At 37.4% G+C, this 14,648-nt stretch overlaps 1 protein-coding gene across 10 annotated transcripts in view; it reads left to right on the forward strand.

Annotated features, from left to right (window-relative positions):
• The window catches only part of dnajc24 (DnaJ (Hsp40) homolog, subfamily C, member 24), a 180,049-nt gene that overhangs the window by 25,910 nt on the left and 139,491 nt on the right, over window positions 1-14,648 (forward strand). For 6 of the 10 annotated variants that reach the window (XM_055192212.2, XM_055192211.2, XM_055192209.2 and 3 more), the window contains exon 6: window positions 4,500-4,637. The exons of the other annotated variants lie outside the window; for them this stretch is intronic. In XM_055192212.2, the coding sequence (XP_055048187.1) occupies window positions 4,500-4,622 (123 nt within the window). In that variant the 3' untranslated portion in view covers window positions 4,623-4,637. Of the gene's footprint in view, window positions 1-4,499; window positions 4,638-14,648 lie in introns of those variants that run through there. 10 annotated transcript variants of the gene reach the window in all.

Consider the following 14,648-nt stretch of genomic DNA (forward strand, 5'->3'; position numbering starts at 1 on the left):
TTTAACACCTCGTGACTAAATAAAGGGCGCCAATGTGAGCGAGCACACCGACATGTTAAACGGCAGGCGTAAATGAGTTATTTTTTATAAAAACGCCTCAGGGTTGTCTTTTTATTTGTAAAAACTACTTAAATATCATAAAATAACTAAGGCCTAGTCTTGAATTAATTCAAACCCTGCCTGGGACAATGGTGACTATTCTAATGTTCTCATTGGTATTGAACTCCTGTTGTGTCGTGTTATGGTTTGTTTAAATGGTAACCTGAAACGCCTGTTAAACTAAGGAAAGTTTTTACTAAGACTTAAAAAAAAGTGTAAGGAAAGCTTGCACTCTGAGCAAGTAGAAGAGGCCTTTCTTTGAATGAAATTTCATCACCTTATTGGCTGTTGTGGGCTCTCTTTTAACTTAATCTAGCATAATCTTGGATAGACAATAGCGAAACCCTAACTAGTATACTAGCTCAAATCTATGAAATGACTTCTGTTGTAGACAAGTCAATGCATTTTCATGAGGCATTTCAGAGGCGTCCAGACAAACTTTCTGAGGGACCGGCAGGTGTAACCTTTTGGGAAAGTCTTTGCTTTAAGGGTAGAGATGGTTGTTTTTCCATGCATAAAAAAGAAAATGTTATCTATCTTTTAAGTATCTTTAACTTTGAATTGTCTTAAGTAATAATAATCAGAGATGCACCAATATAAACATTTTTCCACTGGTATTAAATTTTCTAAATGTTATTCATTCACACTGTAAAAAGTAATACCTAAATCTAACTTATAAAAATTGAGGCAAGTGGCTGCATATGATGTTTTAAGTTGAGTCAACTTGTAGCCTTTTTTAAGTATAATAAACACTGTAATATTACTTAATACAAACGTAACAAAATTAAGTCGAATTAACCAATAGTTCTAGTATTAGTTTAATTTACTTTTCTTGGTACAGGTAACTTTTTTATGGTTTGTTTTTGTTTCTATAATTGTGATTTAGACTTTATTTTTCTGTGAGATGAGGGCACGAATTGTTTATTCAATCAACGCCCGCACCCAGTTTAGTTTTGGGCAGCTGTAAAGCGCAACATACTTCAGTATGCAGTTTATGCACAAGAACCAGTCTTCTGAACAATGGTAACTACAAAACTCAAAGATGAAACAAAAACTCTTCTAAATCTCGAAGATAAATGAACATTAAACACTAAAAAGTCTTTCTTTTTAGTTAAAAACACATAAAATAGCGTTTACATTTAAATTTCACTGTCCAAATGCAGTCCCATGCAAAGCATGCTGGGAACTACGAGTCTACTGCCTAGTTACTAAAATCATTCATGTAGTTTCAACACAAAATTATTAAGTTTATCTCCTTCTTACAGATTTAAGTGGATTATACATGATAAAATGAAGCTGAATTTACTCAATAAAGTGTTCATTTAGAATTACTCAAATTATTCATCTTTTTATGTTATTTTAACTCAAATTTTGATAAAAAAATAAATTCTTGTTTTTTAAAGTGAGTTTACTCGTTTTATCCTTTGTTAGATCTACTAAGGCACAGAAACACTTTTTACAGTGCATATAATGACCATTAATATTGAACATTTAATGATGCTGTCTTCCTTTATTTGACAGTGCTCAAAATCATTGCATTTTCCTGTTCTCTTTTTATTGACAAGATATATTGGCCATGACTATCGGCTGTTTTTGAACTGTCGGCCAATAGCCGATAGTGTGAGAAATTGCTTTTGTCGCCCAATACCGATTATTGGCTGATATATCAGTGCATCTCTATTAATAATAAAAATACATTAAGCATGTGGTCCTGGAAGGCCAATATAAATAATAATAATAATAATAATAATAAACTTTATTTTTCTATAGCGCCTTTAAAGTAGCATCTCAAAGCTAAATCCATGAGTGAAGATTAAGGTTTACCTTTACAGGCATTTTGCATGATTCCATGGCAAATCTTTAAAATTAAGTGGCAATGATAATAATTTATTCACTCAAAATGTAACTACACTGTAAAAATATTACTGTAGATTTTATTGTATTTTTTTTTCTGGCAGCAGTTTGTTCAAAGTTAAATGAACATTAAACTTTAACAGGTCTTTGTTTTTGCAGAATAAAACTATACAATAAAAGCCTCATGCAAAGCATTCTGGGAACCAAAAATCCTCATCAACCTTTTTCAGTTTTCCCTTCAGATTTTGGTTTCCCAGAAAGCTTTGAGGCTTTTATTTTATAGTTTTATTCTGTAAAAACAAAGACTTGTTAAAGGAATAGTCAATTTTCTTAAAAGAAAAATCCAGATAATTTACTCACCACCATGTCATCCAAAATGTTGATGTCTTTCTTTGTTCAGTCGAGAAGAAATTATGTTTTTTGAGGAAAACATTACAGGATTTGTATTATTTTAATGGACTTTAATAGACACCAACATTTAATACTTAACTCAACACTTAACAGTTTTTTTAACGGAGTTTCAAATGAATATAAACAATCCCAAACGAGGCATAAGGGTCTTATCGACCCTTCGAAACGATTGTCATTTTTGACAAGAAAAATGGAAAATGTGCTCTTTTAAGCCACAACTTTTCGTCTAGGTCCGGTCCAGCGCGACCTAAACGTAAATGCGTAGTGACGTAGGGAGGTCACGTGTTACATATATAAAACGCACATTTGCGGACCATTGTAAACAATAAACTGCCACAAAGACATTAATTAGTATCAGTTGACATACAACAACGTCAGAACGGTCCTCTTTCAACACATTTGTAAACACTGGGGCGGAGTTTCGCGTTCGTCCTCTGTGACCTCTTGACGTCATGACGTATTGCCCTTATGCCTCGTTTGGGATCGTTTGTGGTCATTTGAAGCTCCGTTGAAAAAAACTGTTAAGTGTTAAGTATTAAATGTTGGGCTCTATTAAAGTCCATTAAAATGAGAAAAATCCTGCAATGTTTTCCTCAAAAAACATAATTTCTTCTCGACTGAACAAAGAAAGAGATCAACATTTTGGATGACATGGTGGTGAGTAAATTATCTGGATTTTGCTTTTAAGAAAATGGAATATTCCGTTAATGTTTGATGTTCATTTAACTTTGATCAAACTGTGGCCCGTAAATAACATACATTTAAATCTACGGTAAGTTACTGGCAAACAGCTGCCAGTAATACTGTAATTTCTACAGATTTTTTTTACAGTGTATATTTAAATAATATGACGTAGCCCAATTATCACGACATGTGTTAAAGGTGAAAGGTCATTTCTGCATCTCTACTAACACCAAAAAATGCAGCTATACTATTTCCAAGCTTCTCTTCTGGTCCTCCTGATCTGACATATTTGGTTAAATTGGTAGTATCCAACTGTTAACTATTGGTTTTCTGAAATGTTGATGTGGGATTAATGAAACAAAAATTTAACAAAATGTTTGCAGTCTTTGTGTAGTCAATCATTTACTTGCACATTCATTTGGGGTATGAGAAAAAAATGAATAAATAAATAGTAAAAAAGTTTTAAAGTTAAGACAAGTCATCTTTAAGGTTCTGACAGACAAGCTGTACCAAGAGTGTCAATGGAGAGCTGATGGCTCGTATTGTGGTTGTCTGTTTTGTTTATGACCGAGAGCCAGAGGTTTATAGCCGATCTCATCATCCTCTCCATTCAGTTGGCAATAATACCCTCATGCAAGATCTTTTTGCTTGTGTGTAAGAGAGAAAAAATAACCACACAGAACATATAAAACAGTTCAGAGCACCTGAGTCTTTTCTTTTAACATTTTTCTTTACATGTAGAGTAGCCTCTTCTATCCATTTCCACCCATCTTATAAATCAATGTATTTAAGCCTCAACTGTCAGTTACTCGGCACTTTCACATTTTGTTGTGAAAGCAGTTGCTAAGGGGAGTCACAATGCCACAACGTCCCCGATGTGCTCGCAGACTCACCGAGCGATAGCACCGGAGCACCGCGAGGCCCTCGGGTGCATCCACCCCGTCATCGCAAGCCCGGACATGTCGGGACCTGGTTTTAAAAATAACTCCAGCTTGTTATTCAACCAAGCTCTCCCACCCCGACGCCAAATACACACAGTTTCCTCCCTTGCCGATAATTATGTCAACCTGCCGTCACACACTTCACGTGTATGTTTTTAAATGTTAGCATGTCATACGGCTTGGCAGACAGATGCTTGGTTTGTTTAGCAAGGTAGACATCGCTTTGTGTGAAAGGCACAGCAATAATACGTCTCAAAGGAATCGTCGTAGTTAATAAATGGCTGAATATGAAATGCATCAAGGAACGTTTGGCTACGCACAGCTTGCTTAGAGATGCAACTTCAATGTTTGCCAATCTCTTAATTGTTTATTGGCCTTATAGCTCCACTGAGGGAAAAGGCTAATTTGGAAAGGCAGTAGGTGGTAATAGTAGAGACTGTAGCAGTAGATGTGTCATTTCGAAGCGTCCATCACACCTGAGCTGCCCATTTCTTTCATCTCTTCTTTTAGGAAGTGCTCCTCTTTGATCGTTCTCTTCGATCAACCTTCTCTTTCACGACTTCCAGGTCTAAAACCCATCATGTGGTATCGATTCCGAGCGGAACGGGAATGTCTTCGTGTTTCGGGCTGTGACTGGGATAATGAGCTCGGCCCTTTATTCCCATCGCCCGTCGCTCCTGGTGATGGAATTAGCTTGAAGCAAGCAGAGCGGAAATCACTCCAAGCTTTATGAATGACATCCCAGAGGTGGGAACGGATTAGTCTTCCTCTTTCTTTTTCTCTCTCTCTCTCCCTCTCTTCTCTTTACAGCACCAGGTGGCTTTTTTCCAGCCACAAAGGTGTTTCTTTTAATCCCATTACGTTAGTGCTAAATCTTACAGACATCAAAATTAGCCCCCCCCAGCACCGACCTTCGTATCTCTTTGCGTCTCCCACTATCTCCCACCCACAGCCACCCCGCTCGCTTTCCATCCACTCCGTTTCCGAGTGACTGAAGGTGGCCTCACCTGAAAGAATAGAGAAAGAGAGATCTGCAGGGCAGCTGCTGTTTTAGCGGTCGCCATTACCGTCACTGGCTCACAGCGAAGGCCAATCCGGATCCAATTTTGCCATGCTGGTGGCCCCTTATTCCCTTGTCCAATAATGTGTCTGCTGCAAAAAGTCCCACAGCTCCAAATCAAGTCTAATCCTAGCTGGAGACCTCATGTCAATCTTGTCCTCCAAAAGAAAAAAAAGCACAAAACCATACATCTGGTCCCGCCCCAGCTCTCTCTTGCTCCCGATTTCTTTGGGCTCTAGGGATGTCTTTTAAGTCCCCCATCTTTTGCAAAGAATAGAGCAGGGATCACACAACATGACCTACCAGAACCTTGATATCACAATATTGCCACCCTTGGGCATTGGGACATAGGTGCGGATTAAGACTTTGCATAATAAGATTACACGCTGACTGAATGATATCAAGGGACGATCCATATGTGGCAAGCTGGCTCTCTGTCGCCGGCTCGCTGGCGGGTGGTACAGCTTGTGGGGAGAGGTGCCTGGGAGAGATGCTGGGAATCAAATGGGATTCGGATTGTAAATGAGTTGGCCATTTGCAGTCATAGCTATCAGTGACGGGATCTCTCATAGTTCCCTACTGAAATGTGAGAGGTCAGATCAGCCATTCTCTGTATGATTACCGCAGTGACCTGCGATGATGTACAAGTCTGCTGGGACTTTCTGCACTGATTTGTATCTGATGATGGCAGATGTTTGATAAGGAACACTTGCTTGGGGTTATCTTGCGTGTCTCAGGGAACAATCATAGGAAGGGAAATGCTAGCATGCAGGGATCATTCTTTCAAGCTTATGAAAACGTTCATATACACTATTGATGCATGACGATTGAATAATGAAGACAAGACAGCCAATAAGAGCATAGACTGAGAACTACTTCAGTATCGTTTATAAAGCATCAGGTTGAGACCTGAAGAAGCTGGGTGATAAAAAGCCAAGAGACAAATTTGACTACATTAAAGATAATTAAATAGATTTTTGATTTATGTAAGATTTCATATTCATATTTTGATTCTAAATTTTGACTGTTAGTGTAAATGTTTCAGCAAAATTAGAAAAGCAGAATTGGTCGAGAAAGCTGGTAGAAGTTTCCTTTGTCTAGAAAATACCTTGGATACCACGGTTCGATACTGACAGCCCCTGCTGAGTGACCCCTACATCCCAGGAGCTGCTTTTCTCTTTTAGGAATCTCACCATTCATTGCCCCCCATTCCTGCATCTTCAAAGCAGCATTCCGAGAAAATCCCTCAAATAATCAGATATGAGTGGATGGAAGGTACTGCCAGGGAGGTGAGCGGTAGTTCCTGTCCCATAGTGTGCTGTGGGAAATGGGCATGTCTGTCGGTTGGATACGATCAATAAGCGCCAGGCCACAACATCGACCTGCTGCTCTCCTGAATCACTGGGCAGTCAGGCACCATGGGGAAGTGGAAATGCTTCAAACCAGGGGGTCCCAAATAGAAAAACATACTTGGTAGTATTAAACAGTACCTCACACATAGTGTATCAAGTGTAGACTGCTCTGTTTTGTGAGTGTGCGTTGTATCAGTGTTATACAAAAGAAAGGTTGTTGAAGGATAACAAGCCTGTTGGAAGGTTGTGGCTTTGTGGCATATCTACAGTAATAGTAGTAGTAGCTTAAAAGTGGACTTGCAGCATCCAGCATTGCTTTCTACTTACTAAGTCATTACAATATTGGTTATTTTACCACATTGCATTTATTATTTATTTCTCAAAAGAGAACCTCCATAGAGGGATGTATTCCTCATGTTGCCTAATGACAACATTTCTACTATCAGGGTTAATTACAGCGCCCCCAGTCTTAATTGTGTATTCTACAATCACAGAATGCTTGACACCTGTCTGTCCAGTATCAAAACCGCCTATCGCTTATGCAAATATAGCAAGATCGGCCTGTAGATCAAATTCGCAAGCAGTCAGATCAGACTTCCCTGGAGGTTTGCCGCTGATGGCAATCGGAGCCGCACAACCGTACAACATTACAGACTGAAATTAGCAAAGCGTGGAAGAGAGAAAGAGGATTAGAGAGATCCCCACTCCCACAGGCCCAACTTACAAATTAGTTATGATAATCAAACAACACGATCACAATTGGATTTGATGACAGGGGTTTAGCAAAATTTAGCTTGTTACCCGTAGTTGCATTGTGTTCATTTGGATTTTTTGTTGTTGATGGTGGTGATTATGTCTTTTTTGTATGGCAGCCTTTGTGTGCATTACTACATTTATGTTGACACCGCTTACAGCATTTTGCCATTTGGCTTTTATTAACTGTTACATTTAATTATTATTTATTACACGGCTTGTTAGAATGCTTTATTCTGATTGGCCAGTCATGACATTTGCAGGTTTGTTATTCCTAGATAAAAAAAACGCTCAAAACTAATAACACAGGGTAACCCAGATGCTGCAAATTTTTTTGACAGGCACAGTTTAATATTACATAAATTAAATATAAATATTGGGTATGATGACAACATTTTCAAAAACCCCAAAGCTCAAAATTTATCAAATGATTAGACAGAGCAGACATTTCCCTTTAACAATGCTAACAAATGCTATTCCAGGAAATGTCTATAGGAATCGCTGTTCGTAAAATTGTTTCAGGTATTTTCATGATAATAAAGAGTATTTTAAATGATTTAACGAGTGTTGCTTTTTTAAATGCACGTTATAATTCGTTATAATATTCTGTTGGATCCCAGGTGAAAAATAATTCTATTAAAAATATACTTTTAAAAAGTGTACTATATTTTCTACATTTTGTACTATTTTCGTCAAATCCAAGCATAGTTAAGTGTATTCAATTATGTATTAACTTTAACTTAACATCTATTCGACTACACTTCAAGTGTAAATAGTATACTAAAAAAACTTTTTTTTAAACTTCAAGTGCACTAAAATACATCTTTTCATACATAATTAAATCTTTTTGGATGTATACTTTTAAAAAGTACATATTAAATACTCTTTAAATAAAGCACAACAAGTAGAAGCCATACTTGTTTTATACTTCATATACTTCAATCATATTTCTAATAGGGTGATTCTCACGAAAACTTGGTTTTAAAAATGTCAATCATGAAAATGTAAAAATTGCTTAAATTTACTTTTTTTCCCACCAGACATTGAAAAACAAAGTCTGGAGTAAATGGGAACATTAATTTAAAAACTTTTACTTATCATTTAACACTTTTTGTAACATAATTAAAAAAATTAGTCCTAAAAAATCTCATTACCGCAACAGTCAGAAAACATCAACACTGACATATTTTCAAAATGACATCACAAACCTGAAAGAACATAATTTGGAGATTCTGCACATGCATTTAAAATCAAAGTATTATGCTTCTATTAATTAAATTAACATTTAATAAGCATCTGTTGCGGTAATGATAATCAAAATGTCGTGTAAGCATTCTGACAAGACAATATTTCAAATTAACTGTAAAAAATCTTACCTGGTAGCCATCTTGAAGTAACTGGTCCATGTGCTTGGTCACTCAAAATCAAACTTTTATTAAAATTCTGTATGTGCTTAAACTGTTCTCAAAAAGTGTTGCGGAGGGTGAGAACATCAGGCATGGACACATCATTTTTCTAATTTTTCTTCATTATTATTATACATGAATATTCAGTAAATATTTTTTCTGTCATCTAAAGTAGTCTAGCAAAACATCCATTTATTTTTTTTCTTAATATTTTTGTGTTCATTTGATTAAATTACAACATAACGCATGTTCAAACACAGCCGGACACATTGCGGTAATGAGAATTTCAGCAGAAAATGAGATAAAATTTACAATTATAAATTCTTATGTTGAAATCACACATTGTGCAAGGTAGAACACAGTATTGTGTTAATTCTGATGCTTTTTAATGTTACTATATTACACATTTTAAAGCTAAAATCATTAGTGCCTTGGTGTTTCAATGGTTTCGTGAGAATCACCCAATACACTAAAGTATACTACTTTTTTTACCTGGGATTGCTTTGTCTGAATCAGTGAAGTTTCAGTTTGGGCAGTTTGTTTTGAAGCTTCTTGCTAAAAATGACTCATTGGCTTGTTTTCAGTGCAACATGAAATATTAGAAATATTACCATAAGAAATGCTGGGTTATTTCATGTCTTGGTTTGGGTAAAATATGGGCAAACCCAAAAATTGGGTTAAATTAACCCTGAAAAGTCCTCTAATGTCCAACCATGGATTGAAACAACTCAGCATAGGTTCGTTTAACTGTACTGTCAAAAATAAAGGTACAAAGCTGTCACCTTTAAAAAGGTCCTAATATGTACTATTTACGTACAAATATGTATCTTTGTACTGCCAATATGTACCTTTGAAGTACTAATATGCACTTTTTGGGTACAAAGGGTACCTTTTTGAAAGGGTACTGTTTCAGTGACAACTTTTGCACCTTTATTTCTGAGGTTTGTCCATGTTTTACCCAACAGTATTTATTTGGTGTGATTTAACTTTTTCATTAAAAATATTATAAGCTTTTTCAGTGACTACTATCAATAGAAATATCAGCAAATAAATGTAATTTCTGAAATATGATGCACTATAAAAATTCACGGTTATTTTTAACCCAGCATTGGGTCAAAAAGGCCGAACCCAACCCGTTGGGTTGTAATTATTTAACATATGCTTTGTTAAATTATAAACATTTTCTGGGTAAATTTAACCCAACAGCTGGGTTTGTCCCTTTGTGACCCAAGCATTTTTTTTTTTTTAGTGAATATTACTTGGAGGAATGGTCCAGTTTCTTAAACAAAAAATCCAGATAATTTACTCACCACCATGTCTTCCAAAAAATTGATGTCCTTCTTTGGTCAGTCGAGAAGAAATTATGTTGTTGTTTTTTTTGGAAAACATTGCAGGATTTTTCTCATTTTAATGGACTTTAATAGAGCCCAACACTTAATACTTAACTCAACACTTAAATTTTTTTTTCAAGTTTATTGTTTACAATGGTCCGCAAATGTGCGTTTCATATATGTAATACGTGACCTCTCTACGTCATTACGCATTTACTTTAGGTCACGCTGGCGTATCACAGGATCGGACCTAGACGAGAAGTTGTGGTTTAAAAGTGCATATTTTTAATTTTTCTTGTCAAAAATGACAATCGTTTTGCTAGATAAGACCCGTATGCCTCGTTTGGGATTGTTTAGAGTCCTTTGAAAAAAACTGTTAAGTGTTGAGTTAAGTATTAAATGTTGGGCTCTATTAAAGTCAATTAAAATGAGAAAAATCCTGCAATGTTTTCCTCAAAAAACATAATTTCTTCTCGACTGAACAAAGAAAGACATCAACATTTTGGATGACATGAGTGGTGAGTAAATTATCTGGATTTTTCTTTTAAGAAAATGGAATATTCCTTTAAGCATTTGTTTCCCAACGCTTTCTTCTGTTTTTGCCCCAATGGCCTCTTACACAACCTTGTCATCAAACTGCTTCTGAAGCTTTTCTGTTGCATAAAAACAGCTGGCATTCAAATTAGATTCCCCATCTAATTTCCTCTGAGGTAACTCTCACGTCTGTCCCACCTGTCAGCAGGTGAGAACAGAGCTAAAGCTGAATGCTCCAGTGGCTACCTGCACAAACAGCCTAATTCAATAAGGTGATGTCAGTGTCAACCAATGCTTACCTCCTGAATTCACACAAGATTTGTGGGAGTTCGAACAGAGCAAGGTAGAAAGCTGACACCTGCCTTTTCAATCCCATAGGACAACAGGAGGTTCGTCACCTGCTGCGTTTGTGACCTGACAAACATTTAATTTGGTCATATTAAGCAAGAAAGTAACCTGATTTGTCTGAATTTCTATACAGTTTGTCCTTTTAGTAGTAGTTTTAATATCAATCATTCTCAACTTTTTTTAAACTGATACTTCAAACTAGGGATGCACCGAATCCAGGATTCGGATTCGGCCGAATACTGGGCTTTTTGGCGGGGTTCGGGTTCGGCCGAATCCTAGATTTTTTTTCCACCGAACCGAACCCTAGGCTTGCGCTACGCTGGTTGACGTCACGCAGCCGTTGATTACACACATCGGGTGCTGACGTGGAGATGAGCTTTTTCTTTCGGTCAGCTGGACACACCAAAACTTTTAAACACGGCTGAAAACGCCTTGAGGACCCCAAATGCCAGCTGTTTTTCAGCCGAGCGCTTGGTAGCTGTGATGCTTCAGCTGTGAGCCGGTTGGTTGCTGTGGTAATGTCCCGCCCCTCCTCCACTGTAATTGGACGGCTGTGTGAAGACTGACATTGACGAGCGGAGCTTCTCACTCAAAGTTAAATATAGTTTTCAGCGCGGAGCTGCTTGCTTATTGGAAAAACGAGCGTATCGCAACGCATCGCTTTCATTATGCATAGGCTTATGGTAATTGTCAAAATAGTTTTCCAACTTGTCATCCTGGCATAATGTACAGTTAAAATTAAATAAAATGAAAAATACACTGCTGTGGACGTTTTTTACTTCATTAATGTGTTTTACTGTGTTGGAATAAGGATGCGAGTAGGATTCGGTATTCGGTTTCGGATTCGGCCGAATCTTAAACGGTGGATTCGGGATTCGGCCGAACCTAAAAAATCTGGATTCGGTGCATCCCTACTTCAAACACAATCCCAGCATTGTAAAACCAACAGATTGCAGCATTCTTGACTTGAAACTCCTTTACTGCTTATTGTCAAGCCAGTCAGGAGTTTATTCTCAGTTAAGAGCAATGAGAAGAGAGAGAGAGAGTCGAACGAAAGTCTCTCGTCAAAAGAAAAGGCCCGAAACACAATTGTTTTGATGACTGATCTGTAGCCCAGACCGTCATCATTACCCCCCACGAGAGGAGCGCCCACCCCCTAAAACAATCCACTCCGGGCTAATGGCTCCTACGGATTTCATTTGTAAGACACTATAGAAAGTCTGCCACAATGGGCTCCTTCTTGAGAGGGCCCATCTGGGTGCCTCTTAGATCTTTTGAACGGCACGGAGGGTCGCTGACCTAGAAAGCCATCAATAAAAGACAATCCTCGGAAGGACAAATTGAAGAGCTGCGGAATCTCTCGTCTTTGCCTTACTCAGCTTTGAGTTTATGGGCGAGGCTGATGATATTTGCCCACTGTACTGTATTCATTACTCAAATATCACACTGGGAAAGAAAAACTTGAACATTGCCATCGTTTTACGCTCATCAGAGGGTCAAGCTGTTTCTGAGGTGAATTATACAGTGGTTTCTTTGGCAGGAGATGTGGATGAACTCTTGCATTAAGCATACAGATGTTATAAAGGCATGAACAAGGAAATTAAGTTAACTACCTAGATTTTACCTAAAAAAATAATAATTCTGTCCGTATTTGCTTACTCTCATGTAATTTTTTAATGCACATTTTAAGCAAAATCTTGAAAAGACAAAAAACTCACAATTTAAAGTTGGTAAATTTAGTCTATACAACTTACTCTAGAAGTCATGGGATAGCTTGGTAACTGACTGTCAGAAAAAAGGTGCAAAAAACTGTACCTTTTTGTCGCTGGGGTGGTACCCTCAAAAGTAAATTTTTGTACCCTGGGCACAAGGGGTATACAACACTTTGAAATGTTGTACCTTTCGGGGTACAATATTATACCCTATTTGATCTATTGTGTATCATAAGGTAAAATTTTGTACCAGTTAAATTTTAGGGTTACAAAACAGTTAACGGTGCATATAATGGTTTAAAATAAATCCTGAAGGCAGTGGTTCTCAAATTTTTTCAGCGTGCGGCCCCCCTTATGTACAGTGCATTCCTTTTGCGCCCTCCAGAAAATTTATGACACAAACAGTGCTAAAACGTAAAAAATTGTTTGCGTTTAATTACACAGAATTTATGATAAATTAATGTATTTTATAAAATGTCATAAAACTGGGGCCCCCCTGGCACCATCTCGCCCCGGCCCCCAGTTTGAGAACCACTGCCTTAAGGTACTGTAATGTAACCAAAGGTACAACATTGTATAATGTTTTGTATGCCCTGTAAAGGTGCAAGACTGAACCCTAGGGTACCACCCCAGCCACAGAAAAGGTACAATTTTGTATCTTTATTCTGACAGTGTAACATAGAGGTCATATACTGTAGCTTAAAGGTATAGCGGAAGATTTTTTTTCAGAGTGGATCATCAAGACTATTGGTCATCCCAGTTGTCAATCATTCTGGTGATATGTTTACATAAGGCTGTCGTACGTGCTCATCCCTATGTTCGCTTTCTGCACATGCGCACTTTCAGGTGTATGTGTGGTGGGCTACGGTTTCAACCATTCATTGAAGCTGGCGTTCTCACCGTGTTTTTTCGAAATGTCTGAGGGTCGCAAAAGAAAAAGTGTCTACGAATTGTATGACAAGAAAAGAAAGGCCTCTGAAGAAAGAAACAAGACCAGAATGTTTTTGGGAGAATATTTAACACGCTGGCGTGCGCTAAAAGCACAGGTTGGGCTTCCCACGCGAAGTTTCTACTCGACAGGTAAAGTTTGGCATGCTAGTTGGAGAAATCCATTTAAAATCACTTCTAGTAAAAGTTGATGTAAGCTATGATTAGCGATGCTAGCCCTGGCACAAGTCACGAACCGTGCAGACACGGTAAACATCTCAATGTATGAACCATGCCGACAGCAACTTGTTAACAGAGCGAAGAGTAAAACTAGGCTCGTGCATGCTCTCTCTCGTGCACACGTTTAATAGGCTTTTCCTCTAGGGAGCAGGTAGTGTTGTGCATGTGCATTTTTTTTTTAAAAGTGGAGGGGCGGTTCTTTTCAAAAATTCGGGAAAATCTTCCACTATATCTTTAAAAATCATCCTCACTGTATACGAAAGGGACGTTACCTTTAAAAAGCTCATTTTAGGTACAGATATATACCTCTGAGGTACCAATATGTGCCTTTAAGGTAATAATATGCACCTTTTAGGTACTTTTTGAAAGGGTACTGCCCCAGTGACAGCTTTTGTACCTTTCTTAAAGAGCACCTATTGTCCGAATCATGTTTTTACTTTTCCTTTGGTGTGTAAGTGTGTATTAGTACATTTAGATGATATGCACAAAGTCAAAACCCCAAAGTAAACGATGACGCAAGTTATCTTCTCCAACGTAAATCTCTTTTCTTGGACTTCAACAAAAACACAGATTGTAGGCAACAGTTTACTTCCTGGGATTGATGATGTAGACAAGACTGACATTATCATAATTTCTCTCCCTTTGACTCGCAGCCTGTAAGTTAACTCCTGTTAGCATTGCGAGCGAATCTTTCAAACATGGTAAGGAGCGTCACATTTCCGGTATTCAGGCCAATTCCAACAGATTAGTAGTGCTGCCCCACGATTAGTCGCGACTAATCATTTGCAGAATAAACGTTTTTGTTTACATAATATATGTTTGTGTACTGTGTATAATAATTATGTATAAATACACACACGCATGTATATAATTAAGAAACATTTGCATGTGTATATACATGTTTATATTTATATATAATTTATATTATATATAAATATAAATATTTATTATATAAATATATTTTTTCCTAAAATTATACATGTATGTGTGTGTATT

This window comes from Misgurnus anguillicaudatus, chromosome 6 (assembly GCF_027580225.2).
Source record: "Misgurnus anguillicaudatus chromosome 6, ASM2758022v2, whole genome shotgun sequence".
In the NCBI taxonomy this organism is placed as follows: domain Eukaryota; kingdom Metazoa; phylum Chordata; class Actinopteri; order Cypriniformes; family Cobitidae; genus Misgurnus; species Misgurnus anguillicaudatus.